Below are 27575 nucleotides of genomic sequence, written 5' to 3' on the forward strand. Positions count from 1 at the left end.
TTTTAGTTTACGAAATTAAAAATGAATGACACTGAAGTACAAATAAATAGTCACTTTTTTTTATTTTACACCAACTGTTTTATTCTGTGAGGGTCTGTTCAGGTCACATGATTTGCAGTAGCTCGACCCCTGAAACCACCACTGGGTAACAACCATCTTACAAGCCACAGGATCATAGGATGGATGACATAACAGGGGGGAGAAACATGGTTGAGACAATGGGGGCAACTGACACAGAGACATTTGTGTGAAAACAAATATAAAGGTCTAGATAGAGTTACAGCACATTTTTACGCTTGAAGGGTTGTAAAAACTCCCTGGGCTGGCTGGCTATATAAGAGTAATACAAACAAACACAAGCAAGCACTCTTTTACACAGGCGATATAGATGACAAATTCCCACATTTCTGTATGATGACAACAGTTGTAGCTGCAGTTGACTGGTCTCTGAAAAACACAGCTCGAAGGAACATAAGTGCATATGAGGGAGTGAGGGTGGTTTCTGCTGAGAACACCTCCACTTCCTCAGTGTGGAAACTGCTAATGGCAGATGTTGGGCACGTGTAGCAGCGAGAGAGATATTGCAGTTTGTGTCAGCAGTCTGGACAGTAGTAGACTAGAGAGCAGGGGTGGTGCTAGACAAGCGCAGGTGGGAAACTTAGGGAGCACTTTGCCTTGGGGGCTGGGTGGGTGTCCAAACTCAGGCGGGTGTGTTTGTCTTCACTCCCACCTCTCCTAGGTGATGGGGATGGGGCTTAGGCGCTGCTGAGGGCATCCACACCGGGCAACACTTTACCTGTGGGCAGAGAGGAAGGACATACAATATGGTCACCGCACTACTGTTCCCTGAAAGAGGGAAATGAGGTACAACACGCTATGGGGAGTCGCACTCTTGCGACTTCGGTTGAAGTATCTACAATCATACCTGACAAGGCCAATGAAAATCAGTGCTGTGCTGGAAGCCCCGCCTTCCACAGGTGATAAGCGTGAGGTTCAGATTCATTCATTCAAATTTAATACTGGTCTTTACCCAGCCCAGGAACAGGCAGCACAGGGCCAAACAGGTGTTGTACTTCATTTCCCTCCTTCAAGGAACAGTAGTTATAGTCATAAAATTACATTCCCTTTTAGGCAGTCAACTTCGGAAGAACATAATATGGGGAAATATAATCACACCCAAAGCCAGCCCCAATGGATACTAAATGAAACTGCTAATGGCAGACCACCAAGACCTGACCCTGTCAGATGCGGCAGTCTGGGTATTGCGCACTCGGAGCACTGCCTAGTGACTTTCCCCTGTCCCAGCATTAAGCACACTGTGGGCTAAACTGAGAGCAGTGACATCCTAGCGATAATACCTCACAAGTGTGTGGTGATGCCCAACTTGCTGCAGCACAAATATCTCCTATAGTCAACCCTCCTATAGTCAATGGTCAAGACGCAGTCAGCTGCCTGGCGGAGGGGACGCGTAGGAGATGGGCTCCACAGTCCAGCGAGAGAGATGCTGCTTGGAGAGCACCCTGCCTTGAGCTGGATTAGCAAAACAGACAAAAAGCTGGTCACATAACCGGATATCCCGTGTCTGTTCAATGTACATGCGTAAAGCACCGGACATAGGCCAATGAAGCAAAATGTGGTGGTGAAAAAGTAAATGGCTCAAAAGCTAAGGACCTGACTTTTGGGGCAAAGGTCACCTTAGTCACCTGGGGCAAACTGAATACAGGAAGGGTGTACAGATAATGCGTGGAGGTCCCCAACATGTTTAGCCGAGGCTCTGCCAATTCCCACATGACATGTTGAGATTGTGGCCATGTACACTTCTAAACATGGAGAAGGCCCCACCCCTGCTCGAAAAAGCTCCTGTAGGAACATAAGGATGTCCCTCACAGACCACTGAAAAAGAACAAGCCCTTTCTTTCGGCACCAGAGCTCAAACGCTTTCCACTTGTATGCATATAGCCCTCTTGTGGAGGGCGCACTTGCAGACGGAATGGTAGCAATAACATTTTGAGGAAAGCCTCTAGCCATCAGATTGTTCCTTTCAGGGGCCAGGCCCATAGGAACCAAATCTCTGGCCTCACGTGTCAAACCTGCCCATGCACCTGGGACAATGATCTTCGTGAAACAAGGCTGCCTGGGCCAACGGGCAGTCAAAATAATGAGTGAATGAAGCCCTCCTGGATCACTCTCTGCACATGGGCTGAATCAGAACCACTGGCAGAAATGTGTAAAGGAGGGTCAGAGGCCACTGGTGTAGCCCCCATTTTGATGAAGAGGGCCCCCCCTGGATAGCAGATCCACACCCGAGTTGAGGCAAATGGGAACATGCATCACCCGAAGTGAGAGCAAATGCACACTGTTCCACAGCTACAGGGAGCAGGCCAAGATGAGGAGGGGATGGACTGAGTCCCCCTCTGCCTGTTGATGTACTGTATACCACCATCGCCATGTGGTTGGATCTGACCAGCATATGCTTGCCGACAAACGGGAGGTGCCTGAGCGCTAAGGACGCGGTCAGAAGTTCCAGGTAATTGATATGTTGGGCTCTCTGACACTGTCCATACTCCCCAAATTGAGCAACCCTCGCACAGCGCTCCCCACCCTTGGGTAGGACGAGTCATGGCCATCTTGCGGGATAACACCTGGCCCATTAGACGGGGTTCTTTCCACTGGGCTAGTGCCCGAAGGCATGTCGGGGACACCCAAATCGACTGGTTTAGGTGGCGAGATGCATCCAATCGCGTTGCTAGCACCCAGCGTAGAACGGCTACACCAATAATAATCCCAGGGGAATGACCACTATACCCAGCCATTATACCCAGTAGGCGGAGGAACTGCCAAAAACGACATATGCATCCTAACCAGCCTCTCTGGACAATAAAACTTGACCCAGCGTAGAACGGCTACACCAATAATAATCCCAGGGGAATGACCACTATGACAGAAGCCATTATACCCAGTAGGCGGAGGAACTGCCAAAAACGACATATGCATCCTAACCAGCCTCTCTGGACAATAAAACTTGACCCAGCGTAGAACGGCTACACCAATAGTAATCCCAGGGGAATGACCACTATGACAGAAGCCATTATACCCAGTAGGCGGAGGAACTGCCAAAAACTACATGTGTACCCTAACCAGCCTCTCTGGACAATAAAACTTCACCCAGCTGAGCAGCCGAAAAGTGACAGTGCTTGTTCAGGATTCGCATTATCCACATCCTTGTTAGCAAACGGTGCTAGGTAGCCAGCTAGCTTGCCATCCACTGGAGGGGTGTGCATTTTTATTTATTTATTTTTATTTGACCTTTATTTAACCAGGTAGGCAAGTTGAGAACAAGTTCTCATTTACAATTGCGACCTGGCCAAGATAAAGCAAAGCAGTTTGACAGATACAACAACACAGAGTTACACATGGAGTAAAACAAACATACAGTCAATAATAAAGTATAAACAAGTCTATATACAATGTGAGCAAATGAGGTGAGAAGGGAGGTAAAGGCAAAAAAAGGCATTGGTGGCAAGGTAAATACAATATAGCAAGTAAAACACTGGAATGGTAGTTTTGCAATGGAAGAATGTGCAAAGTAGAAATAAAAATAATGGGGTGCAAAGGAGCAAAATAAATAAATAAATAAAATACAGTTGGGAAAGAGGTAGTTGATAGGGCTAAATTATAGGTGGGCTATGTACAGGTGCAGTAATCTGTGAGCTGCTGACAGTTGGTGCTTAAAGCTAGTGAGGGAGATAAGAGATAAGTGCATCAGCCCCGCCCCCTCCGGGTCCATGAAGGGGGCACACCCATGTAGTATCAGCTTAGCTGAATGAGGGTTGGACCAGGCTGTTGTCCATTCGTCAACGAAACCCAGATTCCAATTGTTTGCTTTAGTAGTGTGAATCGTTTCTTTTCATACTGAGGTGAAGAGCGGAATAATTGAAGAAATGAATCTGAGCCTCACACTTATCACCTATGGAAAGCGAGGCTTCCAGTGAGGCCCGGATTTAATTTGCCTTGTCAAGCGTGATTGTAGATCCTTCAACAGAAGACGCAAAAGTGCAACTCCCTATAGTATGTTGTACTGAAGTTAACTGATTGAAAGGGAACTACCATACAGAAATGCAGTCATTTGTTGCTAGTCTGCTGTTGCATCTACTTACAGACCCTACATCATGCCACCTTGCAGATCTGAAACAACTTAATGTGTGGAAGCAATAGGGAAGAAACTACATAGTGTCATGGGGCAGCGGTTAAGGGGTTGATTTTGAACTGGACATAGGTCAAAAGTCCGGATGAGACCGTGGTGACGTCACTCACCCTCCAGAAGCTCCAGACTGGCTCCGCCTCCTGTGCTGACATGGCTGACCTTATCCTCTGTGCCCCATTTGGCGCAGCAGGTAGCTGTGTCACCTCCACCTGGGCATCAACAAGACAACATGGGGTTAAAATTAAGGTCATACAGACCCATCACTGTGATGGTGATCATTCACTACTATAGATGTGAGGAAGAAAGGGTGTTGGTATTTGGCGCCATCTAATGGTGAGAATGATAGAGTGGATGAAGAAAAACTTCCAATCAAAACGGCAGAGCAGGCATAAATGTAAACATGTATTTATTTACAAACATTGTCTCAGGTGCCTGGTGAAAGACGTGCTTCATGGTAATTGTGTAAACAGTGGTAGAGGGTCTTACCGATGATTGTGACGCAGCCTGAGTTGGTGACCTCCACCACTTTGTCCATCAGGCTCTTGGTTCCTTTGGCAAAGTTCTCAAACTCAAACACACCAACGGGGCCGTTCCACACAATCTGCTTGGCTCTGCCTACAGCCTCTGCGAAGAGCTTGTTGCTCTCGGGTCCACAGTCCAGACCCTGGGGAGAACAGAGGGAGCGATGGACACAGTTTTACGTACTGATCTACAATATCAACACAAAACTATATCCTATATTTTATTTCACTATGAAAGTGATACAGTATATCAAATTGCTAGCTAGCACAATAACTAAGGAAAATTCCCATGACCACCCCTCAAGAAGACAATAAAACCCAATCAGGGTTGTGTTCATTAGGTACCAAACTGAAGAAAACGGACTGAAACTTGGAGGGACTTCCCTGGACTTGTCCAAAGCTTGTTTTAGTTTTCTGTTACAAAGCGTTTCAAAATGTTTTACATTGCATGCCCTTATGAACATGACCCAGGTTGCTCTCCTCCTCTCCTCACCATCCAGCCTGCGGGGATGCCAGCAGCCACAGTGGCGTTGCCAGTCTGGGCATGCTCGTCAAACTTCTCGGCGGTGATGAAGTCAACGGGTAGGTTGATCTTGACATTGTTCTTCTCAGCCTTGGCCATCAGCTCTTTGACGATCTTGGCGCCCTCCTCATCATACAGGGAGGTGCCGATCTGCCAGGGAAGAGAGGATCACTCATTTTAACATTTTAACTACAACCACCATGATATACACCACAGTCAATCATTGAACATATTTAACTAGGGGTCGCGTTAAAAGGATTCTGTGTTTTTCCACACAGAAAAGGAAAGACAAAACATTTTTTTTCTTCTCTTGCTGCATTTTAAAACGCAGATCTAAAACGTTTCTTGTTGAAATTGTGCTCAGCTTCAGTCAGGGTTCGCTCCAGATCATACATGTAGAAGGAGTAACTTCCTGCTTCAGTTGCAATACATTTTCTCAAGTCATTGGATCACCAGACAGAGCTCTGACTGATGTGTAGGCTACTTTTCTCCAGTACTTTCCCTCTGGTAGCAAGTTAAAATGCAAGATTAACTTCAAACAAAACATTAGGAAATGTAGCTGGCAAAATTCTTTCTATGATAAACATTACAAATTTGATGGCCATAAATCATTTTTGAAAAATAATACCTTGCTTTTTCATTGTAAGCCAAATAGCATTGCACTTCTAATGAAAACGATATTCTGCCGAATGTGTTGCACTAATGTATTTTGTGAAAAACTATAGTTGCATGCCCCTTATTACTCTATTGAAGAAAAAAACAAAGAAAAAAAACGTTCAATATAAAAAGTCGGTGAAATGGTTGACAAATCAGATTTTTTTTATTTTTTAAAATGCATATTTCTGAAAGCTAATGTGACCCCAGATTTAACTAGATTGTGCTGAGGCACGAGTGAGTTCCGAGTTACATTCAATCAAAGAGGTTAAAATTATGATAGAAACACAATTGGCCAAAAAAAAGGGGCAGAATCCTCCTCTCCATTTCTTCCACTCTTCTTCCCTCCAGTGTCTCCCTTAAACAAAGTATCATCTCCCTCAGCCCCCCCCCTGTACTCACCTCCATGTTGTTGAGGACATTGAGGAAGGTGAAGGCCATGCCACCACCGATGATCATCTCATTGACCTGGTCCAACATGTTGTTGATCAGTTGAATCTTGTCCTTGACCTTGGCTCTGCACACAACAGAGAGAAACTATGAAAAACTGGTAAACATAGTAAAACAATGATATGAAGATCATTTATTTGAATCCCATATCTATAATCCATTATAAAACACACTTAAATAAAAAATATATAACTAGGCAAGTCAGTTAAGAACAAATTATTATTTTCAATGACGGTCTAGGAACAGTGGGAGGTGAGTACGGGGGGGGGGGGGGGGGGGCTGAGGGAGATGATACTTTGTTTAAGGGAGACACTGGAGGGAAGAAATGGAGAGGAGGATTCTGCCCCCTTTTTTTTTAACTGCCTTGTTCAGGGGCAGAACGACAGATGTTTACCTTGTCAGCTCGGGGATACGATCTTGCAACCTTTCGGTTACTAGTCCGACACTAACCACAAGGCTACCCGACGCCCCATAGTCATAATGCAGTGTAAGCGTAGTTATAAACACACATGGTAAAACTCAGTTACGGAAAGGTTTCTAGTTGAGGAAGATAGTCATTTTTTTAGTGTTACATTATTTGTTTGTTGTTTAATGAATTTAGAACTAAATCCTACCGCCTTTCATGCATTGTCGTGTGGCTTATTTATTAGCCAATTCACATCAAATGTACTTTCAGCCAAAAAGCTGAACTGCAGCAGTGAGAGAACCGGATTGGATATAGCGGTTGCACAATGCCCGGCTGAAATGGACTCCGACACTGGCCAATTTCGACATGTTTCCAACGGTAGCTAGCTGTGTGTGTGGCTCAACTTTCCCACTGTGCAAGGCTGTAAAGTGGCCAGTGATAAGGGAAGACTAGAATGCATAAGTAGAGTACTGTCACACAAATTGAAGTATTACAAACAAACTTAAAATAAACTAGTCCATTGTTGACATATGCAAAATATTTTTCATGTCAGCAATCAAGTTTAAAGACATTCATCTTTCAAAATACAGAAGGTAGGATGCATTTAGCATCCTATGATTCCAAATACTGGCTTTATTTCAAAAGATCTACATCTGGAAATCTTGATTGTTAACATTCAAAACATTTTGGGACTATATCAACAATGGACTAATGAAACAAATACCAAAAGATAGGAGAATTCCACTCAAAAACTTTAACACTAGAAACTCTAGCTAAAGCAGTCATTTTGACTGCTCGTGAAGGAAATAGTTTTAATAACTGCCATTTTTTAAGTCTTGACCCCCACTGTCCTTGACCTTTCCTAAATAAGTCTATAGAACACACTGCCATTGTTAGAATCTTAAAATCACAAACAGAATTGGAGTTCAAATCAAATTTGATGCGCCGAATACAACAGACCTTACTGTGAAATGCTTAGTTAAAGTCCTTAACCAACAATGCAGTTCAAGAAATAGAGTTAAGAAATAACTTTTTATATACAGTGGGGCAAGATGAGAGAGGCCTATATAAAAATATGAGGCCTATAATTTATCATAGGTACACTTCAACTATGACAGACAAAATGAGAAGAAAATCCAGAAAATCACATTGTAGGGTTTTTAATGAATTTATTTGCAAATTATGGTGTAAAATAAGTATTTGATCAATAACAAAAGTTTCTCAATACTTTGTTATATACCCTTTGTTGGCAATGACAGAGGTCAAACGTTTTCCGTAAGTCTTCACAAGGTTTTCACACACTGCTGGTATTTTGGCCCATTCCTCCATGCAGATCTCCTCTAGAGCAGTGATGTTTTGGGGCTGTTGCTGGGCAACACGGACTTTCAAATCCCTCCAAAGATTTTCTATGGGGTTGGAGACTGGCTAGGCCACTCCAGGCCCTTGAAATGCTTCTTACGAAGCCACTCCTTTGTTGCCCGGGCGGTGTGTTTGGGATCATTGTCATGCTGAAAGACCCAGCCACGTTTCATCTTCAATGCCCTTGCTGATGGAAGGATGTTTTCACTCAAAATCTCACGATACATGGCCCCATTCATTCTTTCCTTTACACGGATCAGTCGTCCTGGTCCCTTTGCAGAAAAACAGCCCCAAAGTATGATGTTTCCACCCCCATGCTTCACAGTAGGTATGGTGTTCTTTGGATGCAACTCAGCATTCTTTGTCCTCCAAACACGACGAGTTGAGTTTTTACCAAAAAGTTATATTTTGGTTTCATCTGACCATATGACATTCTCCCAATCTTCTTCTGGATCATCCAAATGCTCTCTAGCAAACTTCAGATGGGCCTGGACATGTACTGGCTTAAGCAGGGGGACACGTCTAGCACTGCAGGATTTGAGTCCCTGGCGGCGTTGTGTGTTACTGATGGTAGGCTTTGTTACTTTGGTCCCAGCTCTCTGCAGGTCATTCACTAGGTCGCTCCGTATGGTTCTGGGATTTTTGTTCACCGTTCTTGTGATCATTTTGACCCCACGGGGTGAGATCTTACGTGGAGCCCCAGATTGAGGGAGATTATCAGTGGTCTTGTATGTCTTCCATTTCCTAATCATTTCTCCCACAGTTGATTTCTTCAAACCAAGCTGCTTACCTATTGCAGATTCAGTCTTCCCAGCCTGGTGCAGGTCAGCTCTTTGGTCTTGGCCTTAGTGGAGTTTGGAGTGTGACCGTTTGAGGTTGTGGACAGGTGTCTTTTATACTGATAACAAGTTCAAACAGGTGCCATTAAAGAAGTTACAGGTCCGTGAGAGCCAGAAATCTTGCTTGTTTGTAGGTGACCAAATACTTATTTTCCACCATAATTTGCAAATAAATTCATTAAAAATCCTACAATGTGATTTTCTGGATTTTTTAACTAATTTTGTCTGTCATAGTTGAAGTGAACCTATGATGAAAATTACAGGCGTCCCTCATCTTTTTAATTGGGAGAACTTGCACAATTAGTGGCTGACTAAATATTTTTTTGCCCCACTGTATATATATTTAGTAAATATTAACAAGGCTATATACAGGAGGTAACGGTACCGAGCCAACGTGCAGGGGTACAGGTTAGTGGAGGTAATTTGTACATGGAGGTAGGGGTAGAGTGACTATGCATAGATAATAAAAAGCGAGTAGCAGCAGTGAGGTAGCAGAGAAAATAATCTGACTTGGGTGACTGGAGTCTGACAATCTATTGGGCTTCCCTCTGATATCGCCTAGCATATAAGTCCTGGATGGCAGGAAGCTTGGCCCCAGTGATGTACTGGGCTGTATGCACTACCCTCCGTAGGACCTTACGGTCAGATGCTGAGCAGTTGCCATACCAGGCGCTGATGCAACCGGTCAGGATGCTCTCGATGGTGCAGCTGTAGAACTTTTTGACGATCATGCCAAATCTTTTCAGTGTCCTGCGGGGAAAAGGTGTTGTGGTACCCTCTTCACGACTGTCTTGGTGTGTTTGACCATGATAGTTCGTTGGTGATGTGGACACCAATTAATTTCAACCTTTCGACCCGCTCCACTACAGCCCGCCAATGTTAATGGGGGCCTGTTCGGTCTTTTCCGATCAGTCCTGCCACATCCGACGAGCGTCAGAGCCGGTGCAGTAGGATTCAATCTTAGTCCTGTATTGACGCTTTGCCTGTTTGATGGTTCGTCTGAGGGCGTAGTGGGATTTATAAGCATCTGGATTAGTGCCCCGCTCTTTCAAAGCGACAGCTCTAGCCTTTAGCTCGGTGTGGATGTTGCCTGTAATCTATGGCTTCTGGTTGGGATATGTACATACGGTCACTGTGGAGAGAACAATGTTGATGCACTTATTGATGAAGCCGGTGACTGATGTGGTATACTCCTCAATCCCATTGGATGAATCCCGGAACATATTCCAGCCTGTGCTAGCAAAACAGTCCTGTAGCGTAGCATCCGCATCATCTGACCACTTCTGTATTGAGCGAGTCACTGGTACTTCCTGCTTTAGTTGCTTGTAAGCAGGAATCGGGACAATAGAATTATGGTCCGATTTCCCAAATGGAGGGCGAGCTTTGTATACGTCTTTGTGTGTGGAGTAAAGGTGGTCTAGAGTTTTTTTCCCTCTGGTTGCATATTGGTAGAAATTCGGTAAAACAGATTTAAGTTTGCCGACATTAAAATCCCCGGCCACTAGGAGCGCAGCTTCTGGATGACAATTTTCTTGTTTGCTTATGGTCTTATAGTGCAGTCTTAGTGCCAGCATTGGTTTGTGGTGATAAATAGATGGCTATGAATAATATAGATGATAACTTTTGGTAGTGTGGTCTACAGCTTATCATGAGGTACTTTTTCTCAGGCAAGCAATACATCAACTTCTTTAATATTAGTTAAACAGTTTTATGAGGGCACGTCCTTTTTTGAATGGTTTTCCCCGTTGTCCCTCCTGACAGTAGGACCTGCTCCGCTCCTTCTCCTGATCGTGGAATGTGCCGTGCCCAGTTGATACATCACCCTGATCATTGCCTCAAAACTGAACCTAAACTAATTTCACACCTATAACAGATTAAATAAATGAAGTAAAGCGTGATGCGGAGAAAGGGGGAGAATGGGTGAGTTGATGAGTGAGAATGGGTGAGTTGATGAGTGAGGGAAAGCAGACGATGCTTAATGATGTAATCACCAATTGTGTTGGTATATTCTAATTATTATCTCAAAATGCTGTGTACCCTATATCAGTCCTTCAAATCCAAGCAGTTTTATCAGTCTACTCTGGCCCACTTGGAGTACACAATGAGAGAGTGCATCATTTAAAATGGCAAGAAGACCAAGACGAATGGATGCACATACTGCGTTAGGGCTGCTACCAGATCTGAATGAACACGACTCAGATGGCGGGGAAGAAATGAATCTTGACATCGCTGATGATTATTCTTCAGATTCTGAGCCTCAGCCTGAATAACAGAGGTCTAAGCGCAAAAAAGGCAGAACGGTGCACACTAAGCATGTGCCCGTGCCACTACCAAATGAAACAGTGAGACAGGAGCGAGGAAGGGGCAGCACCGTTTACCTAGAACAAGCCGGTGACAACGCTATAGGTCGATTATCAGCACAAAATCTCATCACTAAGAGCGCAGGTCCTACATCTCAAGCAAAAAACAACATCAGCAATGCACTCACCATCTGTCGTTGATTATGTGACATGGGCATGCTACAGCATTCAGGGACTGTACTGTGGCTAAGGCGCACACGGAGCAAGGAGACACTGCCTGGGATCAGACTGTTGATGAACTGGAAGCATTCATTTCAATCCTGTGTGTCCATGGAGCATTCGGTGTAAAGAGCATCTATATGGAGAGCTTCTGGTCAGACATCTATGGGATACTTTTCTTTACAGAAACCATGTCACGGGATCGCTTCAGAGAGATCATGCGTTACCTCCATTTTGATGACAAAGAAACAGACATTTGTCAATTCGTCATGGTATCCAACGTATAAATAATAGGCTGACTGCTGTCATATCGACACATTCATTATAATGCCATTATTGCTTTTGTGCTGATTTTCACTATTTATCAAGCACACTTGGCGCTTATAGTGATTTTAGGCTACTGATGTTTTCATTTGACCGTGCATCTTGCTGACCATGCGTCTTGGTGGTTGGGGTATCATTATAAAAAGCTGTCACCGTGTTGTAATACAACTATGAAACAGAAAGAGAATGTAACAAAGAACACTCCACAAATAAAATTGATATAAAACATGGGTGTTTTTTGTGCTGCTAGTTGTTGAGCCAATGCTCAATAGAGTGATACCAGAGAAGCAGATGCAGGCCTCTGGGTACTTTATTCCTAATTGATCACCGATGAGCTCTCCCAGCCCCGTCCATAACCAGAGCCGTGGACCAGTTACTTACCCTCCGAGAATGGCCAGAAAGGGCCTGGCTGGTTTCTCCAGAGCCATGGCAAAGTAGTCCAGCTCCTTCTTCATCAGGAAACCTGCAGCCTTCTGGGACAGGTTCACTCCAACCATGGAGCTGGGGGAGGGAGAGGCAGGTATGCGGGGAAGGGGCGAAAGGGAGAGGAAAAGCAGTGTGAGAAGGAGAAGCAAGGAGACAGAAAAAAATAGTAATAGAGGTAGAAAGAAGAGAATAAGATTAAGGAAAGTAGGAGACACGGAGTGGCAATGAGTGATTTGACAGAAAAATAATTATCTTGAAGGACAATAATCATCACTCCACAGTAGTGTCCAGTGAACCTACCTGTGGGCTCTGTGTGCTGTGCCAAAGGCATCATTGACGTAGACATCTCCCAGTTTAGACAGAGAGGCTCTGAAGGAATCAATCTGCTCCTGGGTTGCTTTGGTCTAGCAGAGAAAGGAGAGAGGATAGAACACATTGTTACAGATGGCAGAGGGCTCAGGTTACAACCAACAGGCTCTATTACATCTAGAATAGAGAGCTGTACGACCCATTGTGCGGTATACAGAGGCCTCATTTATTCATATAGATGGTATCAATGCCTAGTCATTATTTGTGTGAAGGTATAGTTCATTTTTTAAAATTCAACAATATGACCCATATCTACAGTGTACAAAACAGCTCTTTCCATAACAGACTGACAAAGGTATATCTAGGTGAAAGCTACAGTCCCTTATTGATGTCACCTGTTAAATTGCCTTCAATCAGTGTAGATGAAGGGGAGGAGACCGTTGAAAGGAAGGATATTTATGCCTTGAGACAAACCGAGACATGGATGGTGTAAGTGTGCCATTCAATGCACCGGTTTGAGTGTGTCAAGAAAAGCAACACTGCTTGGTTTCACACGCTCAGTTTCCCCTGTGTGTATCAACTACAGTCCACCACCCAAAGGACATCCAGCCAACTTGACAACTGTGGGAACCATTGGAGTCAACATGGGCCAGCATCCCTGTGGAACACTTGATACTTTGTAGAATACTGTCATGACTTGGCCTCCTGGATGGAGATCAAAGGTGCAGGCTAACCAAAGGTTTCAAAAACTCCCCCTCTCCTGGGGGAGTTGGCCAGTTTTATGAAGGTCATAAATACCTTGCAGGTACTCTCTCTCCCACTCTGCAGAAATGGAAGTTAAAAATCCCGTTGTTACAACAGAGAGAGACTATGCAGTACTGTAATATAAAAAGGTTGTACATTGAAACAATATTTCTAACGTAAATAATGTGGGAAATGGTTGGTGGGACAAGAATCCTATCAAATCAGTTATTGCTTTGTGATATTGTTAAGGACGGTATAACTAAATAACTATCTCTGAAAGTGTACGCATTCAAGGGGTCAGGTTTACATATAAATGTTGTATAACTTATATGATTAAATAAACTATTTGTGAGAAGATGAAATGTGACTTTAGCCTTCTAAATGATAATGATTTTTCAGACTTTTGCCAAGTCAGTAACCACACCCATGTAACCACAGACATTGGGGCAACGTGATGGAACCGCCCTCCAAGGCGAGTGCTAAAACAGAGTGACCGACAGCGTGAGCTGAACGGTACGAAATGGTTAGAAACTCTGAAACTTTCAACAGAGAAGAAAATCTCTACAGACCAGTATATTGCCGGGTTGCTACTGGCGTGTAAAATGGTTCTAGCTGTACCCTGAATAATCAACCATTGAGACCAGTATACGGACAGTGTTGAGCCGGATGTCACGAATGGGTTAGACTCTACCAGACCAGAAATTGTAAGACTCAAACTCTCGAGTTAAGAAGATAAAGACTACATGTTGGAGAGGGGAAGAACATTTTCCTCCCACCATTGTGTGGTACTCTGATGGATCCAGTCTAACGAACACTTCTAGAACAAAGATAGCCCACTTCCACAACTACTAAGTACATTGACTTCTGGTGGACAACCAGACTTATGTCAAACTACTCTCCACAGACTGCTATCTCTGTTGAAATCACTTGATCAAAGACGTACATACGTAAATATGTACATTGCATTTCTAAAACCCAAATGAGCGGTTGTTATGATGTTAAATATCCATATTTACCATAAGCGTAGTATTCAACTGTATGTACTAGAGGTCGACCGATTAATCGGAATGGCCGATTAATTATGGCCGATTTTACGTTTTCATAACAATCTGAAATCTGTATTTTTGGGCACCAATTTGCCGTTTTTATTTTTATTAAACCTTTATTTAACTAGGCAAGTCAGTTAAGAACACATTCTTACTTTCAATGACGGCCTAGGAACGGTGGGTTAACTGCCTTGTTCAGGGGCAGTACACCAGATTTTCACCATGTCAGCTCGATCTTGTCAATCTTGCAAATTTACAGTTAACTAGTCCAACGCAATAACGACCTGCCTCTCTCTCGTTGCACTCCACAAGGAGACTGCCTGTTACGCGAATGCAGTAAGCCAAGGTAAGTTGCTAGCTAGCATTAAACGTATCTTATAAAAAACAATCAATCACTAGTTAACTACACATGGTTGATGATATTACTAGATATTATCTAGCGTGTCCTCCTATAATCTGACTGAGCATACATGACTGAGCGGTGGTAGGCAAAAGCAGGTAAACATTCATTCAAACAGCACTTTCGTGCGTTTTGCCAGCAGCTCTTCGTTGTGCGTCAAGCATTGCGCTGTTTATGACTTCAAGCCTATCAACTCCCGAGATGAGGCTGGTGTAACTGAAGTGAAATGGCTAGCTAGTTAGCGCGCGCTAATAGCGTTTCAAACGTCACTCGCTCTGAGCCTTCTCGTAGTTGTTCCCCTTGCTCTGCATGGGTAACGCTGCTTCGATGGTGGCTGTTGACGTTGTGTTGCTGGTTCAAGCCCAGGGAGGAGAGAGGAGAGGGATGGAAGCTATACTGTTACACTGGCAATACTAAAGTGCCTATAAGAACAGCCAATAGTCAAAGGTTAATGAAATACAAATGGTATAGAGGGAAATAGTCCTATAATTCCTATAATAACTACAAGCTACAACTTCTTACCTGGGAATATTGAAGACTCATGTTAAAAGGAACCACCAGTTTTCATATAACGTTAGCTTTCTTACGTCGCACATATTGCACTTTTACTTTCTTCTCCAACACTTTGTTTTTGCATTATTTAAACCAAATTGAACATGTTTCATTATTTACTTGAGGCTAAATTGATTGTATTGATGTATTATATTAAGTTAAATAAAATGTTCATTCAGTATTGTTGTAATTGTCATTATTACAAGTAAATACATTTAAAAACAAAAATCGGCCGATTAAATCGGTGTCGGCATTTTTGGTCCTCCAATAAATCGGTATTGAATAATCATAATTGGTCGACCTCTAGTATGTACAATAGTTGAGCTCCTTTGTCTCACCTTCTCCCGCTCTCTTTCCCCACCCCGTTACTTTGTGTAACCAGCCGTCATATCGGGTTAGTCCACTAGGGACTTTTAATTGCATTGTGTTAGTAATCAATGTATACACTATTGTGTGTGTATGTAATTCTGTGTGATTATTTCATTAGTTAGTAAATAAATAATAGAGCCAATTTGTGTATCGCCGATTCATCATGACGACTAGGGTTTGTGCAGATTTATAGGATATTACGGCGCTCAGAATGAGACAAACGGGAGAAAATTATTGATGGATGACGGATAGTATATCGAGATATTCTGATAATTAATTTGGAAAATGGTAACTTGTTAAACTTTTCCCATGGTGCCCCAGATTACTACTTAAATTGTTATATGATTAATTTAATTTTATAATTGAACGTGGTATGTAATTATACCATGTAACCATCTTCGCATTAATGGTAGCAACGTCACGACAATACCATGCCCCTACGAATTGAGGCTGTTCTGATGGCAAAGTTAATCAAGTGTATTAATGGTCTATAATACATGTGACAGATCACTAGGTGTGGAACATAGGAGGATAGTGATGCGAGACAATTCAGAGGTGCAGCATATAAGGCAAGGTTCAAAACCAGGCAAAAGCTGGTATATTTACCAAATGAACCGATGGTTTACAGAAATGGCCCAACTTGGTCCAATCTTTCCGAGCGGCCATCTTTGTTGTGGCGACTTTGGTACCAGGGCTCCTCCTGGCTGGCAGCTGCAACCTTGTGGTGTGGGAGGTGAGACTCACTTCCATGGTGGTTAGTCATTCATGTCTCTTCATTTGCCATCTCTGGTTCTGAATGTTTCCCATAAGAAACATTACCATATGAAATGGATTCACTCACCGAGTTAGTGGGACCCTGGTAGTTCAGCGTTTGGCATTCATATTCCATCTCCCGCTCAGCATCCCACCACCACTCTTCTTCTTCTTGAGTGCACTGGGCCTTCAGCATTGCACTGGGGTCACACTCACATGAATCATGGTTAACATCAGCATGGGATGGGCAGTTTTGAGACGCATCATTCTTATGCGATTCATCAAGCCTGTCAGTCTGGCTACTCACGGAGATCAAATCTGGTGGGGCGTCCGTCTGGCTGTGACCATCTATTAATGTGCTGGTTTGGCAGCTTGAGGAACAGTATAAGACGCACCATTCTCGGTTTCTTTATCTTGACTCTCGGGTACCTGCACCAGTTCTTCCACTTTGGCCTGTAGCTCACTCCTCTCCAGTTTCAAGTTCTCAATGCACTTTCCTTGGACTGTGCATTCTTCATTGAGGTCATCAACCTCTTCTCAAAGACACTTTTTCTCTTCTTCAGTTTTGCACAGGAGACCTTGAAACATTTTCAGCCTCCTCTTCAAGTCTTCAGCTTCATCGTGTGGAGCACATTTTCTTCTATTTACCCGTTTCAAAGTTTGCAGCTCCTGCAAAGTACCCTTCCAATACTTCTCCAGCTTGGCGGATCGCCGTTGCTCTTTGTTTCAGCAGGCTTTCTTTAGCCTTCTTCCTCTTCTCAGCTTCGGCAGTTAGCAAAATATTCTGGACATTCTTCCAAACACTTTTCCCACACTGGCTGTTTTTGCATTGTGTGCTATAGGCCTATAACAACAGCGGTTTGTCACTTGACTCTCCTTCAAAATAATATTTCCTGGATCAGTTGATGATGGTCGACAATATCACAAGGCCTAACTAAACAGCTGGATACCAAATGCGCACCCAACAAGTAAGGTATATTAGACTATGCATAGCCTATTGAAGAACCACGCAAGTTAGGTGACTTGGTTAAAAGCGTTTTTTTTTTTTTTAAGCGTGATATTGCAATTGCATAAATCCTTTGGATTTGTGTGCCCATGAAAAAGGGGTTTAACAGCGTAGCCTAACATATCATTATGAACACAATCTAATAGACTCAGCAAAACTTTGTCCCACTGATGGCCCCCATAAGGGGTTGTGGGTTTCGTATTCAGATGGTTGATCTTTCAGAACATTCACACCTAGCCTACTGGACAATCAGCTCAGTCATCTGTACGCTTTCCTGTGTGCAGTGCAGATCAGTAATATTTCCCTCTCCTTTTCATATAAAAAAATGCAACTGTTAGCCTATTGATACACACTTTACATAGGCCATTATCACTATAGCCTAATACTCCAATTGATTGACAGATTGTGTGCTGCCGACAAACAGCAGTGCGGTATTTCTAATAATTAGCCTAAACTGAATCCTAAAAAACTCCTTGTGCTGAATGAATGAATCTGCACAGCCCTTGCTAAAGCCAATGATGTTTGAGTAGGCTAGGCCTAGTTTATATTATATTGATAATTAGATTCCATAGATCAAATTGAAAGAAAAATAAATGTTATTTCAACCTTGTAATTTATTATGTGAAAGTTTTTTATTCAATAATGAATGTATTAATTAGTAGGCTTATGGAGGACATTTTAAGTTATTCACCCAACCCAGTTTTATTTATTCTAAAAAGGCATGCAACGAATGCAGAGCATTTTAATTTATTTTATACAATATTCGGCCCAAATGAACACATTTATTTTAGGGCTTAAATGAGCCAATATATGAGAGCCTTCAGGACAGATTAACTGATTTTACCCACGGAAAATATATGAGAGCCTTTATGAGTTCCCCACGGAGCAACGAAGCCACCAGCACATGCATTGTCCCCAAGTTAAATCGTGCACACGCGGCCGAAAGTAACCAACATAAAATAATGCATTGCAGCGGTGCTTCGATTCTATACAGTGTATCTATAAGATGTTGAACATACCACAGTAATGCCAGCGGAGATGACTGCATGATCAGGGTACTTGCACGTGAATATACTGTATGTACTTTTGATCCAGTTCCTACTGCACTTTAGCAGGCCAAGTTTATAACTTTCACAGAAAGGTCCAGGCTGATCTGTGGAGTCACATCAAAATGGCAGGAGTTGGCACAAGAACAGTTCAACCAGGTTATCATAGAATTCACCCTTAACCACAGACCTGGGATCAGATTATGCTACCCACAATCCTAACCTTAACCATAAAGGTGAATAAAAAAATATCAGAACCCAAATCAGTGGTTAGGGGTAAGATCTAGGCTTACCTACTCCGTCGCCTGCCACCACCCAGCCAACGGGGGACCTTGTGAAAGGTTGACAGCTGCCCCCTTTCCCCATCTCCTCTGCCCCCTCTAAGGGCTGCATACCAGCCAGGGCTAACATGGCAAGAAAAGCAACATGCTCGGCCCGGGACAACCCACTACCCTTCAATCAAAATGTCAGCAGGTCAGGGCAGCACCGCGGCTGTATGAGAGGAGATGGAGGTGGTAGAAGTAGCCTCCTGGCCTTTGATTCAGGCACAAGCATAGATACTACAAAACATATCCTATGAACCTATGCATTGACATAATACTCTCAGAGGTGCAACCTTCTTAAGAGCTGCTGTCTGTTGTAGCGGGTGATTCCTCTTGAAACTAGAATTTAAAAAAAGAGCATGATTTGGGGGATTTTCACAACATTTAACCATACAAGGGTCCTTTGGAGGAAGGATTGCCAATTTTGCAATATATCGTTGAACATTATATATTCTACGGGCATATCGAAGTTCCAGAGCGGGATCTCTGCTGGTTTTAAAGTTATGGCCCATTTTATACAGAGAAATTGGCATAGTAGACAATCAATTTAACCAATCACAGCCCTCCTTTTACTTGTATCATTGCACATCCTGCAAAGGCAACCATTTTGAATCTATTTTCACATCCACTGTGTTGGTAATGCTTACAAATTGGATCATAACTAAAAGTAGCAGAAATCCTACTCTGGAACTTTGATTTGCCCGTAGAGTAGATCATGTTCAAGAAAAAGACAAAAAAATGAAAAATTTGGCAAAACAAATGTGTATATTTCAATATTAAGGTTTATATTTTTCAATAATCCTCATTTAATGTAAGAAATGTGTTATTGAAATCAAAATACGACTCATATTACAGTGCAAGCGGTACGCTTCATATGACACCAATGTTTGCTTTGCAGAACCTGGTAAGGCCAAAATCTCACAAATACAAAAACTTCAATTAATTATTTCTCAATTATGTGTTAAGATACAAAACGTCAAATATACACAGAGTATACCAAACACTAATAACACCTTTCTAATATTGAGTTGCGCCCCCTTTTGCCCTCAGAACAGCCTCAATTCATCAGGGCATGGACTCTACAAGGTGTCAAGTATTCCACAGGGATGCTGGCCCATGTTGACTCCAATGCTTCTCACAGTTGTGTCAAGTTGGCTGGATGTCCGTTGGGTGGTGGACCATTCTTGATACACATGGGAAACTGTTGAGTGTGAAAAACCCAGCAGCGTTGCAGTTCTTGACACAAACCGGTGTTTAAAGCCACTTAAATCTTTTGTCTTGCCCATTCTTCCTCTCAATGGCACACATACACAATCCACGTCTCAGTTGTCTCCAGGCTTATAAATCCTTTAACTGGTCTTCTCCCCTTCATCTACACTGATTTAAGTGGATTTAACAAGTGACCTCGATGAAGGATCATAGCTTTCACCAGGATTCACCTGGTCAGTCTATGTCATAGAAAGAGCAGGTGTTCTTAATGTTTTGTACACTTAGTGTCAAAAATCCTCCCTACAAAGGATTGCATGTTGTGAAAAATCCCCCAAATCATGGTCTTTTTATGTTCCTAGTTTCATAAGGAATCACCCTAGTATGGATGTACTCACAGTACGTCTCAAACAGACGAGATAAGACACCATTTTCTCTACCCTGGTCTCAATCTGAAAAATTACTGTTTTTTCAGTCAGATGTCTGACTGGTGACTCATGCCACTGTAAGCTTGGTTCTATTTTCTTCTCTGCTCTTAGCAGCCCTGCTGACGCTAACACCAAAGGATGGTGACGCAGCTGCAGCTTGGGCCTCTGCAGGGCAGGAGTCCTCCATTTATGTAAATAGAAAAGGCCTCTGGGAATGGCTACTGCGGCTGCAGCCAGTGATATACCTTGTTTCCGGAGGTGTCCTTGCCCTTGCCCTCCTCAGCGACGTGGAATCTCAGGTTCTCCAGGAGAATGACGGAACCCTCTGCGGGGTCTGCGCAGGCCTGCTCTACATCGGGACCCACACAGTCCTTCAGGAAGTGCACGTCCCTGAGAATGAGTGCAAAGCAAACACGTGTACATTTGAGTACTTTATTGGGCTCCATAATGAAACACTGACTAAGTACAAAGAATCCAAATATTTCCAAAATGACAAATATGATTAATTAATTGGGACGAGTAATATTTCACTCGGTGCATGGTAATAGGCAGCTATGGAGGGCCATGGAAGGAGCCAGGTCTCACTTGCCCAGCAGGCTCTTGAGCTCGGCGGCCACGGGCTCCAGGGAGAATTTGTCAGGCATGGGGTTCCCATCAGGACGACCCAAGTGGCTCATCAGCACCACGGCCTTGGCCCCATGATCCAGACAGTGCTTGATGGTGGGGACAGCAGCCTTGATCCTGGAACACACAGGTACAAAGAATGAGCAAAGGCTAGAATAGGGCTCCTATAGAATGACATAGCAGCATTTGGTCTAATAAGGTGTATTACTAATAGATGATCAAATTAAAACAAGCTCATTATTACCTCTGGTTGTTTGTGATTTTTTGGTCCTTCATGGGCACATTGAAATCAACCCTGCAAAAGAGAAATGTCAAACATCCATTTTGGACACAGTAATAGTGAATTGTGTTTTGAGCAGGGGTTGGAACCGGTTCAGGGAACAGAACAGAAAAATAATGATGTTGAAGAACAGAACCAGAACAGAGAAAGAAAGTGATCTATACTGTTTCGGAACAGAACCGTTTTAAAAGCATCGGAACCAGTTAACAATGTTACTTTATGTTCAGGGTATTTTTTCCCCCAGTCCCACAAAAAAATGCAACAAAGCGCCTATGCAGAGCCCTCGCCGTCACTCAGAAACGTATTCCAGTGTCTGCATGCCTGCCAGCTGAAAATCTTTGCCAGTATGGTGTAGGCTACCTGTCCCTCCCTCCAAATATTTTATTAGAGAACAATGGATGAATTATTCAATGTTAGTTAACTACAAAAAGGTAAGATGTGTTTTTATTTTAATTCTTGTGCCTTTCTGCACACAAGCTTGTTAGCTACCTAGCTAGGTAGAGCTGGTCTAGCTCTCAATAAAATCTAGGCAGTGTAATCTAATGTGTAATCTAATGGAACTGAGAGTCTTCCTATTATTAATTTCCTTCAACCAATCAGTCATTTGTGTCAGTGCAGTACACGTTGAGTGCCCTTCTCTAGAAACATGCAGAAAGTCTGTTTGTTTACAGAGAAATTGCATTGTGGCGGCAGGGTAGCCTAATGGTTAGAACGTTGGACTAGTAACCGGAAGGTTGCGAGTTCAAACCCCCGAGCTGACAGGGTACAAATCTGTCGTTCTGCCCCTGAACAGGCAGTTAACCCACTGTTCCCAGGCCGTCATTGAAAATACGAATTTGTTCTTAACTGACTTGCCTGGTTAAATAAAGGTAAAAAAAAAATTGTATTTGGTCAAACACCATTTTCCCAACAGTTTGCTAAAAGCAAGTTTGCTAAAAGCAAGCTTATAGGTCTGCTGTTAGAACCAGTAAAGGCCGCTTTACCACTCTTGGGTAGCGGAATTACTTCGGCTTCCCTTTATTTCTATTGGCCAGTCTGAGATATGGCTTTTTCTTTGCAACTCTGCCTAGAAGGCCAGCATCCCAGAGTCACCTCTTCACTGTTGATGTTGAGACTGGTGTTTTGCGGGTACTATTTAATGAAGCTACCAGTTGAGGACTTGTGAGGCAACTGTTTCTGTGTTTCTGCTCTGTTCTGTGAATGGAGTAGTACACAGCGTTGTACGAGATCTTCAGTTTCTTGGCAATTTCTCACATGGAATAGCTTTCATTTCTCAGAACAAGAATAGACTGACGAGATTCTAAAGAAAGGTCTTTGTTTCTGGCCATTTTGAGCCTGTAATCGAACCCACAAATGTTGATGCTCCAGATACTCAACTAGTCTAAAGTAGAGGTCGACCGATTAATCAGAATGGCCGATTAATTAGGGCCGATTTCAAGTTTTCATAACAATCGTAAATCTGTATTTTTGGGCGCCGATTTTGTTATATATTTTTTAAATATATTTTTTTACACCTTTTATTTCATCTTTATTTAACTAGGCAAGTCAGTTATGAACACATTCTTATTTTCAATGACGGCCTAGGAACGTTGGGTTAACTGCCTCGTTCAGGGGCAGAAAGACAGATTTTCACATTGTCAGCTCGGGGGATCCAATCTTACAGTTAACTAGTCCAACGCAATAATGACCTGCCTCTCTCTCGTTGCACTCTGCGCTAACTAGCTAGCCATTTCACTTCGTTTACACCAGCCTCATCTCAGGAGTTGATAGGCTTGAAGTCATAAACAGCGCAATGCTTGACGCACAATGAAGAGCTGCTGGCAAAACGCACGAAAGTGCTGTTTGAATGAATGTTTACGCGCCTGCTTCTGCCTACCACCGCTCAGTCAGATACTTAGATACTTGTATGTTCAGTCAGATTATATGCAACGCAGGACACGCTAGATAATATCTAGTAATATCATCAACCATGTGTAGTTAACTAGGGATTATAATTGTTTGGTTTTTTATAAGATAAGTTTAATGCTAGCTAGCATCTTACCTTGGCTTACTGCCTTTGCGTAACAGGCAGTCTCCTAGTGGAGTGCAACGAGAGAGAGGCAGGTCATTATTGCGGTTTAATGCTAGCTAGCGACCTGTAATGTTGCAAGATGGGATCCACCGAGCTGACAAGGTGAAAATCTGTCACTCTGCCCCTGAATGAGGCAGTTAACCCACCGTTCTTAGGCCGTCATTGAAAATAAGAATGTGTTCTTAACTGACTTGCCTAGTTAAATAAAAGGTATAAAAAAATATAAGAATCGGCAAAAATACCGATTTCCGATTGTTATGAAAACTTGAAAAATCGGCCCTAATTAATCGGCCATTCCGATTAATCGGTCGACCTCTAGTTTGTACCATGTTTTGTGCTGCTACCATGCTGTGCAGCAGCCATGCTATGTTGTCGTCTTAGGACTCTCTTTATGTAGTGTTGTCTTTTGTTGTGATGTGTGTTTTGTCCTATTTTTTATTTTTTTTATCCCATCAAGTCCCCACAGGAGGCCTTTAGCCTTTTGGTAGGCCGTCATTGTAAATAACAATTTGTTCTGAACTGACTTACCTAGTTAAATAAAAAACATTATGCAACCTATGGATTACAAAATACATTCAGTCAAAAATAAATCATAAATATGTTTTTGAAGTGGTTGTACTATATGTAGATTATATTATTTCCAGCGCTTTCTTATACATACACCTACTCATTCAAGGGTTTCTTTATTTTTACTATTTTCTACATTGTAGAATAGTGAAGACCTCAAAACTCTGAAATAACGCATACGGAATCATGTAGTAACCAAAAGCGTTAAATCAAAATATATTTTATATGAGATTCTTCAAAATAGCCACCCTTTGCCTTGATGACAGCTTTGCACACTCTTGGCATTCTCTCAACCAGCTTCATTAGGAACGCTTTTCCAACAGTCTTGAAGGAGTTCCCACATATGCGGAGCACTTGTTTGCTGCTTTTCCTTCACTCTGCGGTTCAAGTCATCCCAAACCATCTCAATTGGGTTGAGGTCGGTGATTGTGGAGGCCAGGTCATCTGATGCAGCACTCCATCACTCTCCTTCTTGGTCAAATAGCTCTTAGACAGGCTGGAGGTGTGTTTTGGGCCATTGTTCTGTTGAAAAACAAATTATAGTGGGCCAAAGCTTAAACCAGATGGGATGGCTTATCGCTGCATAGTGCTGTAGTAGCCATGCTGGTTAAGTGTGCCTTGAATTCTAAATAAATCACAGACTGTCAGCAGCAAAGCACCCTCACACCACCACCTCCATGTTCTTTGAAATGTTCTTAATTCAAAGATAGCTAAACACTTGTCTTAAACTCAGGGCATTGAGACAATAAGCTAATGAAAGCAAATGAACATGTATAATTCACTCAAACATCTGAAAGTTTAAGTATATTATTTTAAACTAAATAACACGTTTTAGAACAATAATCTCAGTATGAAATATGCTAACATGATTTCCATTGCCTGCTAGATAGCTAGCTAAAAATCGCTTGCCTAGTGAGAATCATTTTATGATATTTAATTGTAAATAGATTTTTTTGTAATAAATATAATGAAAATCATGAAATCTGAAGATATTGTTGAGGAATTGCACTCTTATGAAGTTTTTTTGTATTATTTTTTAAAGAAGCTTCCTAAGTTTGTGCGTAAGAAATGTTTTGTACATCTGGGTCTAGTCTGTCAAACAGCGCTGTAGCCCTGCCACTTTCCACCGCAGATGCAGAAGGGTGACATAGGCGGATGTGGTGGATTGAGACGCAGCCCATTAAAAAAAATATCTCTATCTTAAACTAAGGAATTATGATGGGGACTGTGTTATGTTACTTAGATTGACACACCGGTGCATCAATAGACTAGGGGATTTAATAAATCCAACTATAGTATCCTTAACTAGGATTATTACATGCATTATCTGAATTAGGCCCACAGAATTATACATACGGCAGAGCGGTCTCTATGGAGGAACTTTAAATGTCATTGAACTTCAAAGTTGGTTGACGTTGGACCAGAGCAAACATTATCTAGCTAGCTAACAAGCATGTGTGTGTGTGTGTGTGTGTGTGTGTATGTGTGTGTGTGAGCAGAGCAGCATTAGAATTAAAAACACACCTTTTTGTAGTTAATACATCCAATGGGAAATGTGATAACTATAGTATCCTTAACCAGTATTGAAAAAGCAAATCCTTTTTTTTTTTTTTTTTACACCTCTCCCTAATTTCTGAATCCTGATTGTAATGTTGTCAGTAAGCAATGTTTTCCAAACTCAGTACTGGGCCCCGTGCACGTTTTGGTTTTTGCCCTAGCACTACACAGCTTATTTTTTTTAAAACAACTCCTCATCAAGCTTTGATTATTTGAATCAGCTGTGTAGTGCTAGGGCAATACCTTTCTTAGTGACAGAGGGCTTTGCAAACTCACTTTGTTGCAATTTTTGTGGGACTGGAGAAAAAAAATTGCCTGGAAAGTAAAATAACATTATTCTGTTCCCATGCTTTTAAAATAACGGTTCTGTTCCGGAACAGTATAGATCATGTTCGTTTCCGCTTCTGTTCCTCAAATAATTTCGTACTCTTGCAGTTTTCGGTTCTGTTCCCAGAAATGGTTCCAACCCTTGGTAGCAAGGTTTGAAATGATTATGCTTAGTTATCTGTTTGGGCTTCTTGCAGTCTACAAATTATGCAATTGTGTTCGGCCTCATGGCCATGCACAAAAAAAATTATCAGAAAATCACCACACAAAAACATTGCACCAACATATGACGCAATCTTAGACTCCACTGCCCTGACCGACCTTGATAAGAGGAATACATATCTGAGAATGCTGTTCATTGACTACAACTCCGCGTTAAAAAACATTGTCCCGCCAGGTTTGGGACCCTGGGAATTAACACTTCCCTCTGCAACTATCTACTCCGATTTCAGAGCACTCCCGTCTGAGTGTGCCAGAGCGCAGAATAACTGACATTTACAAACGCTCGTTGAAAATTAGTAAAAGTTGGCAAAAATGCGTATACATTTTTTTTGTTGATGCCAGAAGCACAGTTGCAGTCACCAACGCTCTGGATAACATAAAAACAGCCTAACCAGCTCTGCTAGGGCGAGTAAAATGGTCAGAGTGAGCTGTTCTCTCATTTGTGTCTGGAAGTAGCTAGCAAGCATGACTGCTGTTGGGTCAGAACTCTCGGATCAAGACTACTTCTCCGCCAGGGCGTCCTGTCTGCGCTCTAAACGCACCGAGAACGAAACGCTCTGAATTTACAAACGGGCAATCTGACGACGCTCTGAATTTACAAACGGGCAATCTGACGACGCTCTGGAGTTTACGAACGCCCAGAGCACATTCTGGCACTCCAGATTTAAATTTACGAACACAACCTATGGCTAACACAGTCACGTCATCCATGCTATTGTACATACGTACGATGACACCCACATAAAGTACATTTCATTTATACACGTTTTATAACATGTATTTATGTTTATAGTTCGGTTGATATCTGCAATATTACTAACCCCCGGCCTAAAATGGCAGTTTTGGGCTCAGTTCAGGCTGCCAGAAGCTAGGCCGAATGACTCTCGCCTAGTCTCTACCGTCATTCATTTCGGACACGGTCCGGATCTGTCTGCCAGACCCAGGTCAGCAGTTTTAGATTTGGCATGCCGGAATCAGGCCAGATGTTGGTGCTACCTGGGCTCCCGAGTGCGGATAGTGTTCACACCAGCCCAAACGAACCGAACTAAGGGGGTAAACCAACTGGTGTGAAAGCCCGGTAACGAATTGGCAGGCAACTCGGTAGCGCTCTTGTTACGAATCACCGTGGCAAAGATGGTCGCTAGCGATGGTATAATCTCCTTTCCACTGGCTCTTCGAAGTCACATAATTGGAACTCACCTCATGATCACGCGCTTCCCATTTACGTCCACCTTGTCCAGGGTGAGTTTATTTGACAGCGACATTTTGATGTTTTACTTGCACCTGCTCTGCTGTGTTCCTCGTTCCGATCTTCACCTCACTCTGCTGATGCCGGGTAGTTCCCGAATGAAATGACCTTAGCGCAGGGAGGAACTTCTGATGGACGGGACGTTAGCTTTGGTCAAAAGCTAATACGAGACTGCTGCATCAGCACTGTCATTGTGTTGTTCTTCTTCTACTTCGATGCGGTTTAACTGCGGTTGGCATTCAAGACATTTTGCATTACTGCCACCTACTAC

The 27575-nt window shown here is 42.7% G+C and overlaps 1 protein-coding gene across 1 annotated transcript; it reads right to left on the reverse strand.

Annotated features, from left to right (window-relative positions):
* Nucleotides 1–43: 43 nt before the first annotated feature.
* Nucleotides 44–27541, reverse strand: LOC110533595 (phosphoglycerate kinase). Its single transcript, XM_021617965.2, has 11 exons — nucleotides 27256–27541; nucleotides 21276–21326; nucleotides 20993–21148; nucleotides 20653–20797; nucleotides 12526–12629; nucleotides 12181–12300; nucleotides 6305–6419; nucleotides 5219–5398; nucleotides 4691–4868; nucleotides 4315–4413; nucleotides 44–796 (listed from the first exon to the last, which is right to left on the reverse strand). Exons 1-11 carry the CDS (start codon nucleotides 27318–27320, stop codon nucleotides 756–758), a joined length of 1254 nt encoding a protein of 417 aa, XP_021473640.2. The 5' UTR covers nucleotides 27321–27541; the 3' UTR covers nucleotides 44–755.
* Between the last annotated feature and the right edge of the window lie 34 nt (nucleotides 27542–27575).

Source organism: Oncorhynchus mykiss, chromosome 10 (assembly GCF_013265735.2).
Source record: "Oncorhynchus mykiss isolate Arlee chromosome 10, USDA_OmykA_1.1, whole genome shotgun sequence".
Taxonomy (NCBI): Eukaryota; Metazoa; Chordata; class Actinopteri; order Salmoniformes; family Salmonidae; genus Oncorhynchus; species Oncorhynchus mykiss.

What these genes read in the sequence shown, in the direction of transcription:
- LOC110533595 (XM_021617965.2), bottom strand. Translation starts at nt 27,320, where the DNA reads ATGTCGCTGTCAAATAAACTCACCCTGGACAAGGTGGACGTAAATGGG. An exon ending in AGGACACCTCCGGAAACAAG is followed by an intron (nt 12,630 to 20,652) that starts GTATATCACTGG and finishes TTTCTCTGCTAG; the next exon opens with ACCAAAGCAACCCAGGAGCA. An exon ending in CAGTCTGGAGCTTCTGGAGG is followed by an intron (nt 797 to 4,314) that starts GTGAGTGACGTC and finishes CTCTGCCCACAG; the next exon opens with GTAAAGTGTTGCCCGGTGTG.